The sequence below is a fragment of the Micromys minutus genome (genome assembly GCF_963924665.1).
Source record: "Micromys minutus genome assembly, chromosome: 6".
Lineage (NCBI taxonomy): Eukaryota > Metazoa > Chordata > Mammalia > Rodentia > Muridae > Micromys > Micromys minutus.
This window is the reverse complement of record NC_137975.1, coordinates 23,239,838-23,257,136: the sequence shown is the minus strand read 5'-3', so window position 1 is coordinate 23,257,136 and position 17,299 is coordinate 23,239,838. Positions and strand designations below refer to the sequence as shown.

At 43.0% G+C, this 17,299-nt stretch overlaps 1 protein-coding gene across 4 annotated transcripts in view; it reads left to right on the top strand.

Annotated features, from left to right (window-relative positions):
- Positions 1–17,299, top strand: part of SRGAP2 (SLIT-ROBO Rho GTPase activating protein 2) — a 208,698-nt gene that overhangs the window by 182,654 nt on the left and 8,745 nt on the right. For all 4 annotated transcript variants that reach the window (XM_080917629.1, XM_080917627.1, XM_080917628.1 and 1 more), the window contains exons 15-20: positions 2,304–2,381; positions 3,158–3,292; positions 5,464–5,569; positions 10,795–11,019; positions 14,250–14,329; positions 16,232–16,412. In XM_080917629.1, the coding sequence (XP_080773755.1) occupies positions 2,304–2,381; positions 3,158–3,292; positions 5,464–5,569; positions 10,795–11,019; positions 14,250–14,329; positions 16,232–16,412 (805 nt within the window). The remainder of the gene's footprint in view (positions 1–2,303; positions 2,382–3,157; positions 3,293–5,463; positions 5,570–10,794; positions 11,020–14,249; positions 14,330–16,231; positions 16,413–17,299) is intronic.

The window sequence follows — 17,299 nt, the reverse complement described above, 5'->3', positions numbered from 1 at the left end:
TCCTTGTATCCTCTGGCAGATAAAAATCATAGTGCTCCCTATAAAGATGGAGAACGTTAATGTTCTCCATAGTGCAGTGTCAGGGTGATTCGTGAAGACTTACAAGAATCTGAGGAACCACTAACATTAACCATGAAGGGATTTTTATTTTAAATCTACCATTTTCAAGAAAGGAATGTGAGGTGGTTGTTTTAACAGTCTAAGAATTATCTAGAACAACTCTTAGCAACAGCTAAGTCCAGCAGGTTTTATGTCATTTTCAAATAGTTTACCCAAACCCAAGGGGATTTAATGCTTTCATGTTAGTGTGTGCTAAAAAAAAAAAAAAAAAAAAAAAAAAAAAAAAAAAAACAAAGACATGTGTGATGTATTACACCAAAATGCCAATTGGTTTTTCTTTCTAGTAAACTAATTGTGTCTCCTCTCAGAATTATCACATCACATACTTGAAAGATTCTGTCTGGTGGGCCAGTGGGATCAGTGCTTGCCTCACAAGCCTGACAGTGTGAGTTTGATCTTCAGAACATGGATCTCCACACGTGCCATAGTGCACATGCACATGTGAACACACACACATACACACAAAATAATAACAATAATTAATAATAATAATTGGTTCTAATTGAAAGCAGTTCTTATCTAGGGACTTCATCCTCTAGGAGAACTGGGAACCAGCCTGAAGTAGAGCTCAGTATTTGAGGCCAGTTGTCTGATTCCCAGCCAGCTCATCTCTCATTTTTCTTCCCTTGGTGCCACAGGCCAAGGCTGCATTTCCTTAGCCGTCGAACCTACCCAGAAGCACTGGGCTGACCCTCTCAAAAAGTTGTGTAATCTTTTCCCAGCTAAAACATACCAGGCAGCCTGGTTGAGTTGACATTTCCTTATACACTGTATTTCCAATAAGTCCTTGGGTATGTTTCTGTTTCTGGCTCTCATACTGCATTTGGTAACTAATATAGTACCACCATGCTAGCATTGATGGTATTTTAATGTTGCTTGCCATTCTCTGAGGAATATTTTAGAGATTACCTCAGAGGAACAAACAGCTAAAAGTCAGGTAATGGCATTCCTTTACTTACTTTCAGTTAGACTCCATATTTTCAGTCTCCAGGACTAAACTAATTGAATACAGTTCCCCTCGCCTTAAGGGCAATTATGAAATAGCCAGAAAGATATAGCCTTCTTCTGTGTGTTTGTTTTTTTAGAATCAGTCTGAGGTTTCTATCAGGGTTTTTGGAAGATCACAGAGCAATGTTGACAAAGGAGGTCTAGGCTTAGTGAAAGGTTGAAAGTACTGATACAGCTGAAGATAGTAGATAAGCCAGTCAGTAATAGTTGTTTTCTGATTTTTCTTACTGCTTTACAGTTGCTTGTGTGGTAAACTGTAAACTCTCTAAGTACAATCAGGCCAAGATGGCGTCTTCCCATCCTTTGTACATTCAGAGCAACAGACCCTGTGTCTGACACTGAAAACTGAGTCTGTGATTGCAACAATGAGACTGCCTTTGAGCTCTGGTCCTGGTTCTTCATCATTGTTCACCAGTGTCCTCATCTAGAAAATGGATTACTGCTACCCTGACCTTGTCCGGTTATATGAGGACCAGATAATTCCTAGGAGAGCATTACTGGTGGTCATTATATAAGCATTGTTTTTCATGACTATCTCTACTCCAGCAAATCATGAGATGATTTTTGTACACCTCATAATGCAGTATATACATGTTTTCTTTAAAAAGGGGGAGGGGGGGACAACAGTCAGAAACCAGTGCCTAGGATAAAGACTGACAAAGCTATTTACTAATTGGTCACTTTTGTTTTTATGTCCTCTGTTTTTTATCAGTTCAGAAATTTTTGCTAGAATATTGGGGATAGTGTTAAAATGCTAACAAAGTCTTAAGAACCCTTCTTTCTCTAACCTCTCTAATAGTACCTACTGTTTTACCTGCCAGTCCCTGCCTCCATTCTTGACTGTGGGCAATAAGAAAGTACCAGCAAGTGACTTCCCACTCTACAGGTAGAAACAGAAAACTAAAGGTGGGGAGGGCACAGCCTGGTAGTCTTCGTTGGAAGCAGAAAAGTCTGTGAGCATCCCTTAAGTCTTTAGCCTGATGCTTCCCTTACAACTAATGTCTCATAATCCTTCCAGAGACTTGGCCAGCATCAGTCCCCTCCCTGTTTTTTCTCCTTTGTCCTAAAAAAAGACAAAGTCATGGTACCAGTGGAGATGAGAATTCTAATCCCATCTTTATGGGATTTATGATTCTGAACTTGCTGTTTGACCACTTTATTTTGTGTGTTTCTAGGCCTACAACATGAGGGAATTTTCCGGGTGTCTGGATCACAAGTAGAAGTGAACGACATAAAAAACGCCTTTGAGAGAGGTGAGGTGGGAATAAACCGCCATAAGATAAGACTAAAAGTTTGCCAGCCTGGAGAGCTGACTCCACCTTTTCCTGTAGAGTTCTCTGTGCTTATAAAGCCAAGAAACTGCCTGTTTTCTCTGTACTTTCAGTAGATACACAGAGAGATACTGGGCATGTCCCAGCTTCCTTTTTTCTTAGCCCCACCCATCCTGCCTCATTCCTATGGTGATCTGCCAAAAACCCAAGATCTTACTATATATCCAGGCAGTTTATAGCCTTATCCAGCACCCTTGGTAACAGTTAACATCAAGGCTAATGTCCCTCTTCATTGTATCCCATTTATCATCTTGTGGTCTATTAAGGTAATGGGCAAGCTTTGGCAATTTCTGTCATTGTAATTGATATATATGGTTTCAATTTAGGGTTGGTGTTATCATTAAATTTAATTATACGATATGAAATTTTCCATGGGGATTCTGGGATGACTGTTCTGTCGGTGGGTGTCCTCTACTATGGTAGTCAGAGAAACTGGCCTCTTGGCCTTGTTTTCCCTCCACCATGGGCTCAGTCTCCTTAAGTTTCATGATTCTTGTGAGAAAAGCAGCTCCTGGTTGCTGCCTCCCAACCCACAGGGAATGTTCATTAGCCTGAACAGTGCCACATCGTGGTCATTGTGCTGGGTAGCGAGGTAATGAGGATGTGAATGGGTCACCCCTCCACCTTCTCTGCCTCACCCTGTGTGATTTGCCTAACTCTCTCTCTTTCCTTTTGGGACGGGGGCTACCTATCTTCAGGAGAGGACCCCCTGGCTGGGGACCAGAATGACCATGACATGGACTCCATAGCTGGCGTCCTCAAGCTTTACTTCCGGGGGCTGGAACACCCGCTCTTCCCCAAGGACATCTTTCATGACTTGATTGCCTGTGTCAGTAAGTAGCATTATGCCCCATGAATGGCAGCAACACACTTGGAAATTTTCATCAATTTGTTTCCTCGTAAGTTTTTTGTTTTTTACGTATTTCTTCCAGTGAGTTTCTCCTCTTTTATCTCTACTATTTAATCTATAGTAGTGGAAGAGAAAGAATGATTTAGCAGTAATAGTACAAAATTCCAGTCAAGACACCTGGCTTTTTTATTTTCCTAATTTATCTCAATCATTAATTTCTTCTTATCTCCATGTTTCATCTATTTTAGTAAAATGCCTTTATATCTATCCGTAAGATCCAGTCTTGTCAGATACTTGAAGGTTATACACAATATCAGAGCTATTAATAGGACCAGAGGAAAATATAACACCGACCATGCTCCCTGCTTATTTTATATGTGCCATGGCTTACCTGATACATATACATACATTCACATGTGTCTGGAAACAAGAAGAGCCCTTCTTTGTACTTCAAAGTACCATTTAGTATTTTCCCAGAGAAAGATCTTTGTTTTTATTAAAGTTCTCTGTTTCTAGGCATTTAGCTTAGTTGGTGATACTGAAGCATCCTACCACTTGATTTTGCTCGGGAATCAGATTATATTATTTAGGCTTTTATTGCTGTGATAAAACACAATAACCAAAAGCAAGTTGAGGAGGAGGGGGTTTGTTTCATCTTGCACTCCCATCACTAAAGGAAGTCAGAGCAGGCACTCAAAATATAGGGTCAGAACCTGGAGACAGGAACTGATGGAGAAGCCATGGAGGAGTGCTGCTTACTGGCTTGCTCCCTGTGGTTTGCTCACCCTGATTTCCTATACAGCTGAGTCCACCTGCCACCCACAGTGATCTAGACCCTCCCACATCAATCAAGGAAACACATCACAAGTTTACCCACAGGCTAATCTGGTGGGGGCGTTTTCTCAGTTGAGGTTCCTGCTTCCCAAATGACTGTAGCTGGTGTCAAGTTGACATAAAGATGGCCTTGCTGAATGATCTGAATGGTGGCCCCAGAAGGTGAAGGGAGTAAGTGCAAGGAAGGTCTTTCCCAGGTTGAACAAGGTCTCCACGCCTCCTGAATTTTCAGTTTGGCTCATTGTTTGGATTGGATACTTACTTGTTCCTCTTGTGGTTATTCTGAGAAAAGCCCGGGCATCTAGGATGCTAGTTCTCTTTGTTGCCTATGTGTTTGTGAGAGTCCAATGGGAAGGAGTTATGTGACCGTTGCAAACATGCATTATTTAGGTCATGTCTTTTCCAAGACTGGACCCAAGTGAAGTCTCTTACATTGGGCTGGAGTTGCCAAGATACACCAGATTCCTCAGCTGCCCAGTTCTTTCTTATTCTTGCTCCTAATACAGTATTTGCTAGTTCTTATTCACACAAAGGCTGCCGATCATGTTCATATTGCCACACTGTGGAATCGGAGGCTGTTCATGACAGAGTTCACAGGTATATGGCCAAATCTGTAACTAACTAACCTGACCATAGCATAAACGCCAGGGATCTTCTCTAGTTTTCTTCACAAATTTTACTTTTCCAGGGTCCTACTAGCTCCTCCCTCTGCTCAGGCTCTGCTCATGTCTACTTTAGATAAGGGGCAGGGAAACCAGACTTTCCAGACAAGGAATAGATGACCGTGTGCACAGGGGTCAATGAAGGCCTTCCCCAGCCTCTGTCCCTTCTCCTGTGTGGATCCTTTGAGCCCGATTATTCAGCAGTCATGACAGGTTTATCATGAGATACCTCTTTACCTTCCTCAATCAGTGGGTAGCCTTCACAATGAAAGCTTTGGCTTTGACTACGCAGAACTCTCACAAACACACAGATAACAGACAAGGAGAAATAGCATCCTAGATGTCCCAGGTCTTTCTCAGAACAACCAAAAGAGGAACAAGTAAGTATTTATTCCAGATGCAGAGCCAAACTGAAAATCCAGGAGGTGTGAAGGCCTTATCTATGTCTATCATTGTTTAAATTAGAGGGGAACATATGCAGCTCCTTGTGTGCACATAGAACATATACATTGAATCTGTATTAGTCAGGGTGGGTCCCAGCATGTGCTCTTTTGAAACAGTCCCAGGGCTGTGTATGGGCCAGCTTTGCTCACTCTGTGAGTTATGCTGCTGGTGATCAGGAGTCATGCCAGAGGATAACATGGCATTCTTATTTCAGCAATGGACAACCTGCAAGAGAGAGCTGTGCATATCCGGAAAGTCCTTCTGGTCCTGCCCAAGCCCACTCTGATTATCATGAGATACCTCTTTGCCTTCCTCAATCAGTGAGTAACCTTCACAATGAAAGACTTCGCTTTGACTGCACAGAGCTTTCACATGGATCTAATGGTCCATCCTAACAGATGCTTACTGAGCGTCTACCATTCACCAGCTACAGTGCTAGGCTACTAAAAATACACTGTCAAATGGAAAGAAAAAAAGCCTTTTATCATTAGCTCATGGTCCAAGGAAAGAAACAGACAGTAATCAATACTTCAGGTAGAATAGCTGCTAATGGGAAAAGAAGAGTACAGATGGGGACAGAGTTCAGGGGTCATAGTGGACAAAAGATGAGAAGAGCCAATTTAGAGATGTGCTTGCCTCAAAGAAGACAAGGTGCAAGCAATAATCTGAAGGGTGAGGATGGGGTCTGTAAGGACATTGAAGATGTAATAATAGGTTTGAATTTGGGAAATGACTTAAAGCCTTTAAAGAGAGAAATGGTATGATCTAGCATTTAGGTATTTATTTATTTCAAACCTACCAATTAATTTGTGGAGAAGTTACCGCAAAGGGTCAAAAAGAGAAGAGAGACCTATTCCAAGGTTGCGACATGATCTAGCTGAGATGTTAGTAGACCAGAAATAGACAGAAAGGGTCAGGCTTTGGATATATTTTAAACACAGCATTAACAGGACTTGCTTATAGACTGGATGAGGTGAGAGAAATCCCAAACTCTTTAAAGAACATAAGGGCAGTTATGAACTTATGCAGTTAGGGGAACAAGGAATAGACAAAGACACTGAGATGGGTGCTGATGTGGGCCAGGTAGTTCCATGCATCTGTTACGAGTCCAAAAGGAGGTTTTTCAGCAGCTAACCATGGGAACCTGATCTGAGAAGATCCTGAAGTAGAGTTACCAGTGTAGTAGTCACCTATAGTAAATGTGGCTGAGAGACCATGGGCTTAGATGGGTATTTCTTATTCAAGCAATGCAGGCTTGCCTGGGACAGGCAGGTGTCCCCATGTTGCAGACAAGGCAGGAAGCAGAAACATGCACCTTTCAAGCACTCCTGTCTTCATTTTGATGTAGAACAAAGATTATAACCTAAAGGTCTGAGAGGCACTCTGGTATATTTCCTTTGGATCCATTGTGTCTTAAAAACATTAAAACAATATTTAATTGTTTAGAATCCTACTTTTAAAAATTTAGATTTCTAGCTTTTGAAAAGCTGTTAGTAACTAACATTACTAGACCTATATTCTTATGTGGCAGCCATTTCCTATGACAACAGGGCTGTCCACTGAGTGCGACCTTGGTCCCCAGCCTTCTCCATGTTGTCATCTATTGTCATGCTGGCTCTAGGTTTCCATATAGCCAAGAAGTAGTTCTGTAGATTCCGGAATCCATCAAAACAGGGAGACAAAAGATAAACCAAAGGAATTTGTTTTAGTTTTAGCACATACTTGGTGAATGTGAAGCCTTCATATGTAGTTAGTCTTTGTTTAAAATGACTAGTTTAAAATCACAGGCCCCATCCTGTGTATGCCTTAGTGATCAGCCTGGCCTTACAGGTATTCTGATTAGTGGCCGCTGCCTACGGCCTGGTTGGAAAGCCCTCACTATCACCTATCCCACTGCAGAACTACAGAAACCCTGGCTCTACAGTCTGCATCTTCCCCAAGCTGTGTCTGACTGAGTCCTAACTCAGCATCCCATCTGACCTTGAGATGAAATCCTCATAACTCATGGATGTGTTTATGCATAGCCTGGAAACACTGCTCACTACTCTCTGGCTAGTCAGTTTCCTCAGGGCCACAAGTCACTGCTTGTTCATGACACCATACCCACACTCGACCTGAGCTTTATTTGTTCCCCCATGAACTAGGAGCATGACAAGGGCAGCCAACTGGAGCAGTTGGTAGAGACAGAGAAGACATAGATTCACTGTTGTCTGTCCCTGGATTTGCAGAGGAGAGAAACAATGATGCAGTGTAAGAAGAGACAGTGGCCATTCTTGGAAAACAACACAGGAATGTTACTAATTCCAATTATTAATTTGTTTGTGAATATATAATTTTAAAAATACTGTTTTACTGTTCAGTAAGTTGTTATATTGAAAAGGTGAAGCACAGTCTCCATAGGAAGATGGCATCTGGTATGTATGTAGTTGCCAACAGTTGCAGCAGGAGTTGGCAGCTGCTTCCTCATGGAGCCTTACCTGGACCCACTTGGGGAATGCACACATTAATGCTAGCTGACATTTATTCTTGGACTGTACACGTTACACCTCAGAGAACCAAACCAATGGTATCTATGGGTTGCCTCTTCAGCTGCAGCTTAGTTGTTGACTTTAGCCCTAGGTCTCATGTTGTGAAGACGGTGTTGAGTTACAAGTGTGGATCTCATCTGAATGCTCACCTTGGGGAAGTTCTGTCTCTACGCTTATAAAATGTCCCTTATCTATATAGTAGGATATTGTTTAGCAATAAAAAGTGATGGTAGCAGACAGGTGAACCTTGAAAATACCGTGTTGAGTCAATAAACTAGACACACACACAAAACACTCAGCATTGTTAGATTCCATTTCAATTACATTTCCAGAACAGCCAAATTCATAGAAATAGAAAGTAGATTCTTGGTAGCCAGGGACTGAGAGGAGGACTAGAAAGTACCCGTTTAGTGAACACCAGATTACTTTCAGGGATGATGACAATGTTGTGCAAATTAGAGAGAAGGGTCATACAACATTGTGACTATGCTAAGTGGTGGTATACTCTTATTTATTATTATTTCTATTTAGAATACAAAGTGATGGTTTTATTATGATCTTTTCATACATACGTATCATTTTACTTTGTTCTCCTTTGCCCCCTTTTCCCCCTTCCTCTTCCTACCAGTCATCTTCCTCTTCCAAAAGCTCCTGCATCTGCTTTCATGTTGCATATTCTCCACTTCCCTTCCTTTTTTCCTTCCCCTCCCATTATGCCTTCTCTTCTCTTCTATCCCTTTTCTTTGGCATGGCCTACGCACACACACGTGTGCGCACACACACACACACACACAGAAAATAAAGACATATTGAGAATCTGTTGCATATCAATCCAAAAGACTGTCATCAAGAAAACAACCAACTTAGCAATCCCAAATGGCCGAGAAGCACCTAAAGATGCTCAACATCCCTAGTCATCAGAGAAATGCAAATCAAAACAACCCTGAGATTCCACCTCACACCAGTCAGAATGGCTAAGAACAAAAACTCAGGTAACAGCAGATGCTGGTGAGGATGTGGAGAAAGAGGAATACTCCTCCACTGTTGGTGGGGTTGTAAGCTGGTACAACCACTCTGGAAATCAGTCTGGCGGTTCCTCAGAAAATTTGACATAGTACTACCTGAAAACCCAGCTATACCACTCCTGGCATATACCCCAAAGACACTCCAACATATAACAAGGACACATGCTCCACCATGTTCATAGCAGCCTTATTTATAATAGCCAGAAGCTGGAAAAAACCCAGATTTCCTTCAACAGAGGAATATATACAGAAATTGTGGTAGATTTATACAATGGAGTACTACTCAGCTATTAGAAACAATGACTTTACAAAATTCCTAGGCAAATGGATGGAACTAGAGAATATCATCCTGAGTGAGGTAACCCAGTCACAAAAGAACAAACATGATGTGTAGTCATTGATAAGTGGATACTAGCTCCAGAAAGCTCTGAATACCCAAGAAACAATTCACAGACCTTATGAAGCTCAAAAAGAAGGAAGGTCAAAATGTGGAAGCCTCAGTCCTTCTTAGAAAGAAAAGGGAAAAGAAAATATGTATTCATCATCTATTATTATGTAACAAATTTTGTTAAAAAAAAAAAAAAACAAACAAACAAACCCAACCAACTGTGAAGCTTGATATTCTTTTAGAATTCTTAACAGTGGAAGCGGGGTCTGTCTCTGACTCTTTTGCCTGCTTTTGGGGCCTTTCTCCTACTGAGTTGCCTTGTCCAGCCCCAATGTGAGGATATATCCCTGGTCTTATTATGCTGTGTTTATTTGATGTCCCTGGAAGGCCTGTTCCCTTCTTGGGGGAAGTTGGGGGATTGGGAGTGTCTTGGGGGAGAAGGGAGGTTGGGAGGGAGAGACTGGAAAAGAGGGGAAGGAAACTAGTCAGGATGTAATAAATGAGAGAAGAAAGAAAGGAACAGGAAAGAAAGAAAACAGTGGACAATAAATGTTGGTGAAGATGTCAGGAAAGAGGAGCCCTTCTAAGAGATTGGAAGAAGTGTAAACACTATGAGAATCAGAATACAAGAAGAGAAAGCCAGGACCTGGCTTGGGCTTTTAGAACCTCAAAGCCCACCTCCAGGGACACACTTCTTTCAGCAAGGCCTTAGCTACTCCAACAAGGCCACAGGTATTAATCTCTCTTAAGTAGTGCAACTCCCTGCTAACTTAAATATTCAAATATATAAGCTTAGGGATGCCATTCTTATTCACACCACCCCAGGTAAAAGGGCCCATGGGAATTCATCTGGCATGGTGATAGTTGAGTATTTAGGTCCTTGGCCAAGGCTGGGGTGTTACTGGAGCAACTGCTGGCTGAGAAGGGGGGGGGGGTCTCTAAATAAATAAGCAATAATAAAATTAGCCTATGTCCAAGGGAACCCCAAACAGAATATAAACAGAATGCATGATTAATTCCTGGATGTAATACTAATACAAGGGGATATTATGAAAATGTAAAGAATTTGCTGTCCTGGTGGAATGAAAAAACTAATCAGCTGCCTATATTTGTACTAAGTAGAGAATTTGAAATAGAAAATGCCTAGTAACTTGATTCTTTTGTATGCATGCATGAAAACACATGATGCACAGTTCCTGTGTCCTGTGCTGGTTTCCCAGAGCAAGCCGAGGGCCCCATCTGCTCTGACAGTGTAGTGAATTGCTCTGTGGGAGCCATATCCAGTTCTGCAGAGTGTTATATGATCTGGTCTCAAAGAAGGGTGGCTCTGATGCATAAGGTCAAAGGTAAGGGTGAAAATGAGACTCAGGGATTCAAATGGGGAACTGGAGAAAGGGGTGTTGCACCTTTCCTCTTCCTGGCTCCTGAGGAACCATTAGCAGTGGCTCTTTTCCCCAGATGACTTTCCAGAAGACCTCCAATGCCCAGAAAGGCAGGTGGCTGTTAGTGGACTTAAACTTTCCTTCTGGCAATGCCTCTTACTTTTGTGTTCTCTGGGCATTCATGTGAGAGCTTTCCAATTTCCCCTTTCTCTTCTCTTCCAGCTTATCACAGTTCAGTGAAGAGAACATGATGGACCCCTACAACCTTGCCATCTGCTTCGGGCCCTCACTGATGTCAGTGCCAGAGGGCCACGACCAGGTGTCCTGTCAAGCCCACGTGAATGAACTGATCAAAACCATCATCATCCAACACGAGAACATTTTCCCAAACCCCAGGGAGCTGGAGGGTCCCATCTACAGCCGAGGAGGAAGCATGGAGGATTACTGGTAAGAGCCCAAGGAGGGGAGGAGGGAAGAGAGTGCCTGGTAATCTCTACTGTAGAGGCCAGATGGCCAAGCAAAACCCCAGGAAAACAGCCAGGTCCTCCCACCTCCACCTACAGGTTCTGTAGGTTGCTAGGGTCTGGCCATTCTCCCATCGTGGACTCACCCTCAGAATAAGTGCCACTTCACCCACCTCCCTGTTGACTGTTGTGCGACTAAGGACCATCTTGAAAAAATAATAACATTAATCACCATTCGCAAAGAAAGGAGAGTTTACAAAGTAGTTTTTGGACCGACTGTTCATCAGGCAGCAGTGCCCAAGCTGTGGATTGTGAGGCAAACAGAGCTGGGTCCCAGGGAAACCTGTTCTTAGGAGGAAGAATCTGTATATGAGGCACACTGAGTTTATAGGGTGGCATGTTAGAATGATTTCAGATATTTGTGAAGAGAAAAGATGTAACTTATTTGGAGTAGGTTACACATAGTTCCACCCCCAGTAAAAATATGAGATTATATATAGACAAAGTTTTTCATGATCTAGCGTGAGCACATAATTCTAAAAGGAACCTTTTTAAGTATAGTTGTATTGGACTGCCTTTTTTAGAAAGAGGAATCATTTGTAAAAACTGGACTATTTTCATTTTCAGATGAACCTCTTACAATCCAGAAAGGTCAGTGCAATATATCAGCCCACCCCAGTGATTGGGGATTCAATTCTGATTACTTGCTTTCTAGGATCAGGCTCCATCCAGTACCCACACAGATGCCCTGATACCACTTTACAGTGCCATTCTTCACTGACTACGAAGGCAGCTAGCTGCCTTTTAACCCTTGCTGTCTTGTTCCTCCTCTCTTCTTCTGTAAATGGTTTCCAAGCTGAAGGCACAAGCCAACCCAAATCAGATTTCATGTAAATTAATACCTGGAACCAATCCTTCCAGCCCCATTGCTGTCAACCACAGTAGGGGAGAACAAGGTGTATGTTGACTGAATTAGCAGTCAGGTGGTCATGATTTCCATGACCCTCTCAGAACCCAGAGAGTGGAGAAAACAACATTTGTGCCTCTGTAAACGTCTTATGGCATCTTTGGATCTATTCTCTCCTGATCCTTGGCTTGCATCTGAGCTAAAACATCTCAGGTGGCTGACTTAGAGACAAAGTTTTCTGTGGCTGACAGGTTCATGGTGACTTCGCCTGTTGATCCGTTGATCACCTAGCCTGTGAACTCCAATGATATATTTTCCTATACATTACTCTCCTTTGCACAAGAGTTAAAAATCTATGGAAGGTCTCTTCAGTTCTTAACTTTACCTGTTAAGTTAAATATCAAGTCACTGCAGATTCTGAACCAATGAAAGGGGAGGAGGTGTAGTGGTTCCAGCCTCCCAACCCCTAGTCTCTACCCAAGGAGCAGAGACCAAGGAGTGTGGTTCATCAGAACAGAAACATGGAAATTCTTCTAGTTTTCTGCCAAGTGTTTTTCTCAACTCTTACCCTGTGTGTTGTATATGTAATATTTGTAAGTGGCCTTTGGAAACACCACACAGGTAATTGGGAAACATTTGTGCCACTGTCCCTGGTGTTAGGCCAGTGGCATCAGGGAGCAATTGTCATTGACCTAGCTCCTGACTTCCCTCATTATAAAGAAAGATACTATCACAGTGAGCTAAGGCAGTGAAAAGGTAAGCCCCCCCAAATCTAGGAGAGTGGCCAAGAAACAGGACCATTAGGGTGGAGCACGGCCTGCTTAGCCATTCCACAGATAAGAAAAAGTATATTTCAGACTACCTACCAGTCCCTGACTGGATTCTGGTTGCTTAGGACTGCTGCTGGTTCTTGGGCCTCAGATGTTGTTAGTGTTGGCCATGTTGTCAGGGCCAGGGGCATGGGACAGGAAAAGCATGGGATCTTAGTTTGCATAGAGCCTCAGAAAGCATCATCCTTTATCATGGTGCTGATTTGAGAGTGGACAGTCCAGACCAACAGCACCAGATCCTGCAGGATCTGAATGAAACGCAGATTTTCTAACTCCAGACAGATTCTGTGACTCAGAAAATCTTAGAGTGGGATAGACAGTACATGCTTTTTAGCAGGCCCTCGGGCTCCCTGCAGTTTAAGAACTGATGTTTCGATACCTTAATAGATGCACGGGAATAAACCTCACCCTGGGATGGTCTTTAGGCCCAGAAAACAGTAAGGAATTATTCCCACTTTTTGTTTTCCTTTCTTTCTTTTTTTCAACAAAGAAGAATTCCTATTGATTTCTACCAGAGTATTCTCTGGAACTTAAGAACCCTCCTTAGGACCAACTTGTTGCCTAGTCTTTCAGGGGTTTCTTAGTTGTGTACTGAGCATGGAGAGGCAAGCTCTATGCGTGGTCTTTTTAAGGTCTGCCTGCCTGGAAGGGTTTGCTCGATGGTTTCTGCTACCAAAGGGGAAAACTTCAGACAGGGTCAGAAGGTTGTTTCTGCTCTTCAAGAATGTCCATCTCCTCCAGAGCCAGAAGATAAGAGAAGAAACACATCCATAGTAACTTCTGGCCAGTCTCAGCTCTCTGCCCTGGGTGATTTAAGAGAAGATAAAATGGTTTAAGAATTAGGCTGTGCTTTCATCCGCTGGCCTGCAGTAAAATCCACTCTCCAGCAGATCCTTTACCTTTGCTCTTGTTCTTCTCATCCTCCACTCACTTCCTGCCTCTCTCCAGTGCCTGGGCCAGTGACTCACGGGTACCCTAGGGGCATCAAGTGAAAGGAAGAAGGAAAGGAGGCCACACTCACTGAGCACCCCTCTTGCCAAAGCCTTCGCTAAATGAAAACATACCTCTATCTATTTAAAAAGTAACAACAGTAAATGTTGCTATCAAATATCAGAGCTGGTTTTTAGGACCAGTTGTCCCTGCTACAAAAACCAGGGCTTCCCTTCTGCCATGTCCCTCCTTAAAAACCAGGAATGAATTCGTGAAGAGAATTAACCTCTGAGTAGTTGAGTTGGGTTTTCTAAAGAGTTTATTTGTAACTCCAAAGCCTTCCCTTTCTCTCAAGGCAGTCCAAGTCTCAAGTAGTGACAAGTGGTTTGGGGAACAGAAGCTAAACTAGAGAATCACAGGGATCTTTTCTTCTTAGCAGCTGATGGCTATGTACTTAGAGTCTAGAAAGCAATTGATTTGAGATATAAGGGGAGGAAATTTTTAGGAGCAAACAGTGACGTCCTGGCTATCGCTCTTCTATTTTAGTGACAGCACTCATGGAGAGACGATCTCTGCCGAAGACTCCACCCAGGACGTTACTGCGGAGCACCACACAAGTGATGATGGTATGCTAGGGGCAGTAAAGGGTCAGTAAAGCAGGCGTGATGGTGTATACTGTGCATCTGACCAACTATGCTGTCCAGTGGGCCCTAAGGGGAAGAAAGGAGTTTCTTGTCTCTCCCTACCTTGGAGGGGCATTCACAAGTAAGAACTTAAGCCAGAAGTGAATAAATACACCTTTTGTAGTCCTTCAGCTTCCTTGCCCCACCTCTTAGCTCCCTATCTAACCTGAATCCAGTAGATATCAGCCCCTAATGCTGCCAGGTTACTGGAAACCAAAGCAAAGCTCATTTGAAAAACATCAAGCCTGGGGAATAGAGACGCTTGGTGCCAAGAACTCAACAGAAGCCAAGTGAGGGGGGTGGGAATGAGGACACAGAAACCACACGCTTGCATGCCTGCCAACTGGAAAATGTGACCCCTTCCAAAGTAGAGATTTGTGTGCGCTGAACAGCCTGTGAGTGTGCGTCCAGGGGTGGAATGCTCAGCTGTCATCCTCGAAGCCCTCTAGAGTGCTCGTGATTTATTAGAGTCTATCCAGCAGCACATTTTCCCAGCTTCCAACAGCTCCACACCTCTGTTTCTGGATCACTTGGTCTCTGGAAGTCTCAGCAGTTGACAAGGACCCTCAGAATTCTATGGGCAGAAAGAGAAAATGGCACAGTCTACAGAGCTTTGCCTGCACCCCTGCCTTGCTAAAAATTCTGCAATCTGAAGCCAGCTTTTGAAGGAGGGAGAGATAGGACTCCTTGTTTAGATCCTGGTGTGAGAAGAATCAGGATGATCTTTATGAGAGAAGTAGGTGTAACGAGAGAATCCAGGATTGGGTAGAGCTGCCCTGTTCTCACACTGTAGAGAGTTATCTCTAGCAAAATTGGTGGGGCAGCTGAGAAAAATGAGGTCACAGAGCCGAGTGCTGTACTTGAGGCTATAGAGAATAGAGTCTGGCCTACTGACACGGACTCTGCAGTGGAATCCTCAGCCAGTCCATTTAGCAGCAGACTTGCCACCCAGAGCTTTATGGGCTTGGGTTTGTTTTTAATCCGCCTTCCTCCCTGCTGTGGCATTTACAACCTAATTGTTCTATGTTTTGGAGAGCCTTCTACATACTGTCCAATCTCTACTGCAGCTTAGAATGGATAAAGGATGACAGCAATGACTATATTACATGTCACATGATGTGCACATATCAATGAATGGGTACATATTCCAGTGCCGGGCACTACTCTAAGTCTTTTTCTTTTCACAGTTGCAATTGACTTTATGACATCCTCATTTTATACATAGGAAAAGCCCACACAGAATAAAAATACACTTCATTTACAAACCTTTTTTAACCTCTCAAGTTATTTTCATATGCATTTTCCATATACTGGTTTTAAACGACTTTATTTTACATTCTACTGGAAGGACTGAATAACACAAAGAAATTACCTAAAATGTGGTACAATTTGAGTGTTAGGTTGCTGATGAATTTGCTATATAAACTATATAATGAATATAATACATAATAAGAAAAATGTTTAAAAGTATAGTATGTTAGGCTGGGTATAGAGGTCCATGGTGGAGTGTGTGCCTTTCTTTAAATGTCCACAGATGAAGCCCTGAGTTCAATTCTTAGTACTGCCTGAAAGAAATAAAAAATAAAGAGTGGCGTGTTGGATGGTGGACAGTTAGCATAAAACACTGTGGAATCACAAAGAAGTCAGCAAGGAAAGCAGTGTCTCTGTGTGTTACCACAGACAGAGGAAGAGCTGGGCAGGGCAGGCTCTCAGAGCTTTATGGACCCTGTGTGGCTTATTTTCACACTGAGTTCTCCTCCCGCCACTGTTAGTAGGCTTTTCACCCACTTCCCTGAGTCTGTAGATCCCAGAAACATGTGCTTCATTCTTTCCCACCCTCCCCAGAATGTGAGCCCATTGAAGCCATTGCCAAGTTTGACTACGTAGGCCGGACAGCCCGAGAACTATCTTTCAAGAAGGGAGCATCCCTGCTGCTTTACCAGCGAGCTTCTGATGACTGGTGGGAAGGCCGACACAATGGTATAGATGGGCTCATCCCCCATCAGTACATCGTAGTCCAAGACACGTAAGTGGAACCCTGGCACCTTGGGGGGAGGGGTGGTCCCTGCTGCACTGTGGGAGGGAGACTAATTCCTAAAAGGTCCATAGGCTTGATGTTCCATAGAGAACACCCTGCCCCTACAACTCAGTAGAGAATTGTTTTAACTCCCACTTTCTCTTTTCCCTTTAAATTCCACTTGATGCATTTGCTTTAGAAATGTGCCGGCTCACATTTATGCTTAATGAGTTATAGCATGGACTTTTTAACTTGACCATGCACTATTTCCTTTCTAGGAAGATTAGTTTGAGAAAACATTTGTCTCTCTGTCTTAGAGTTACTATTGCTATAATGAAACACTATGACCGATGCAAGTTGGGGAGGAAAGGGTTAAGTTTGCTTCAATCACTGAAGGAAGGAAGTCAGGACAGGAGCCTGAAGGCAGGAGCTGATGCAGAGGCCACAGATTACTGATTACTAGTTTGTCAAGGCTTGCTCGACCTGCTTTCTTACAGAACCCAGGACCACCAGCCCATGGATGGCACAACCCACAAAGGGCTCACCCCTCCCCTGTCAATCAGTAATTAAGAAAATGTCATACAGGTGGATTTTTTTGAAGCATTGTATCAGATGTGATTCCATCCTTCCAGATAACTCTAGCTTCTGTCAAGTTGATAACTGGCCGGCATAGCCTTACTCTGTAACTTTGGCTGCTGGAGCTCACTCTGTATAACCCACAGCAGTCTTTTTGCCTTGGCTTCCCTAGTGCTGAGATTATAGCATGAGCCACCAGTCTTGGCTTCTCTTTGTAAACCACTATGGACACCCCAACCTACTGAGCCATTGATAGTACTTTCCCACCTGCAAATGAAAATTGACAGGTACTTTTTAGGAGAAAGACTTTTAGAAAGAAA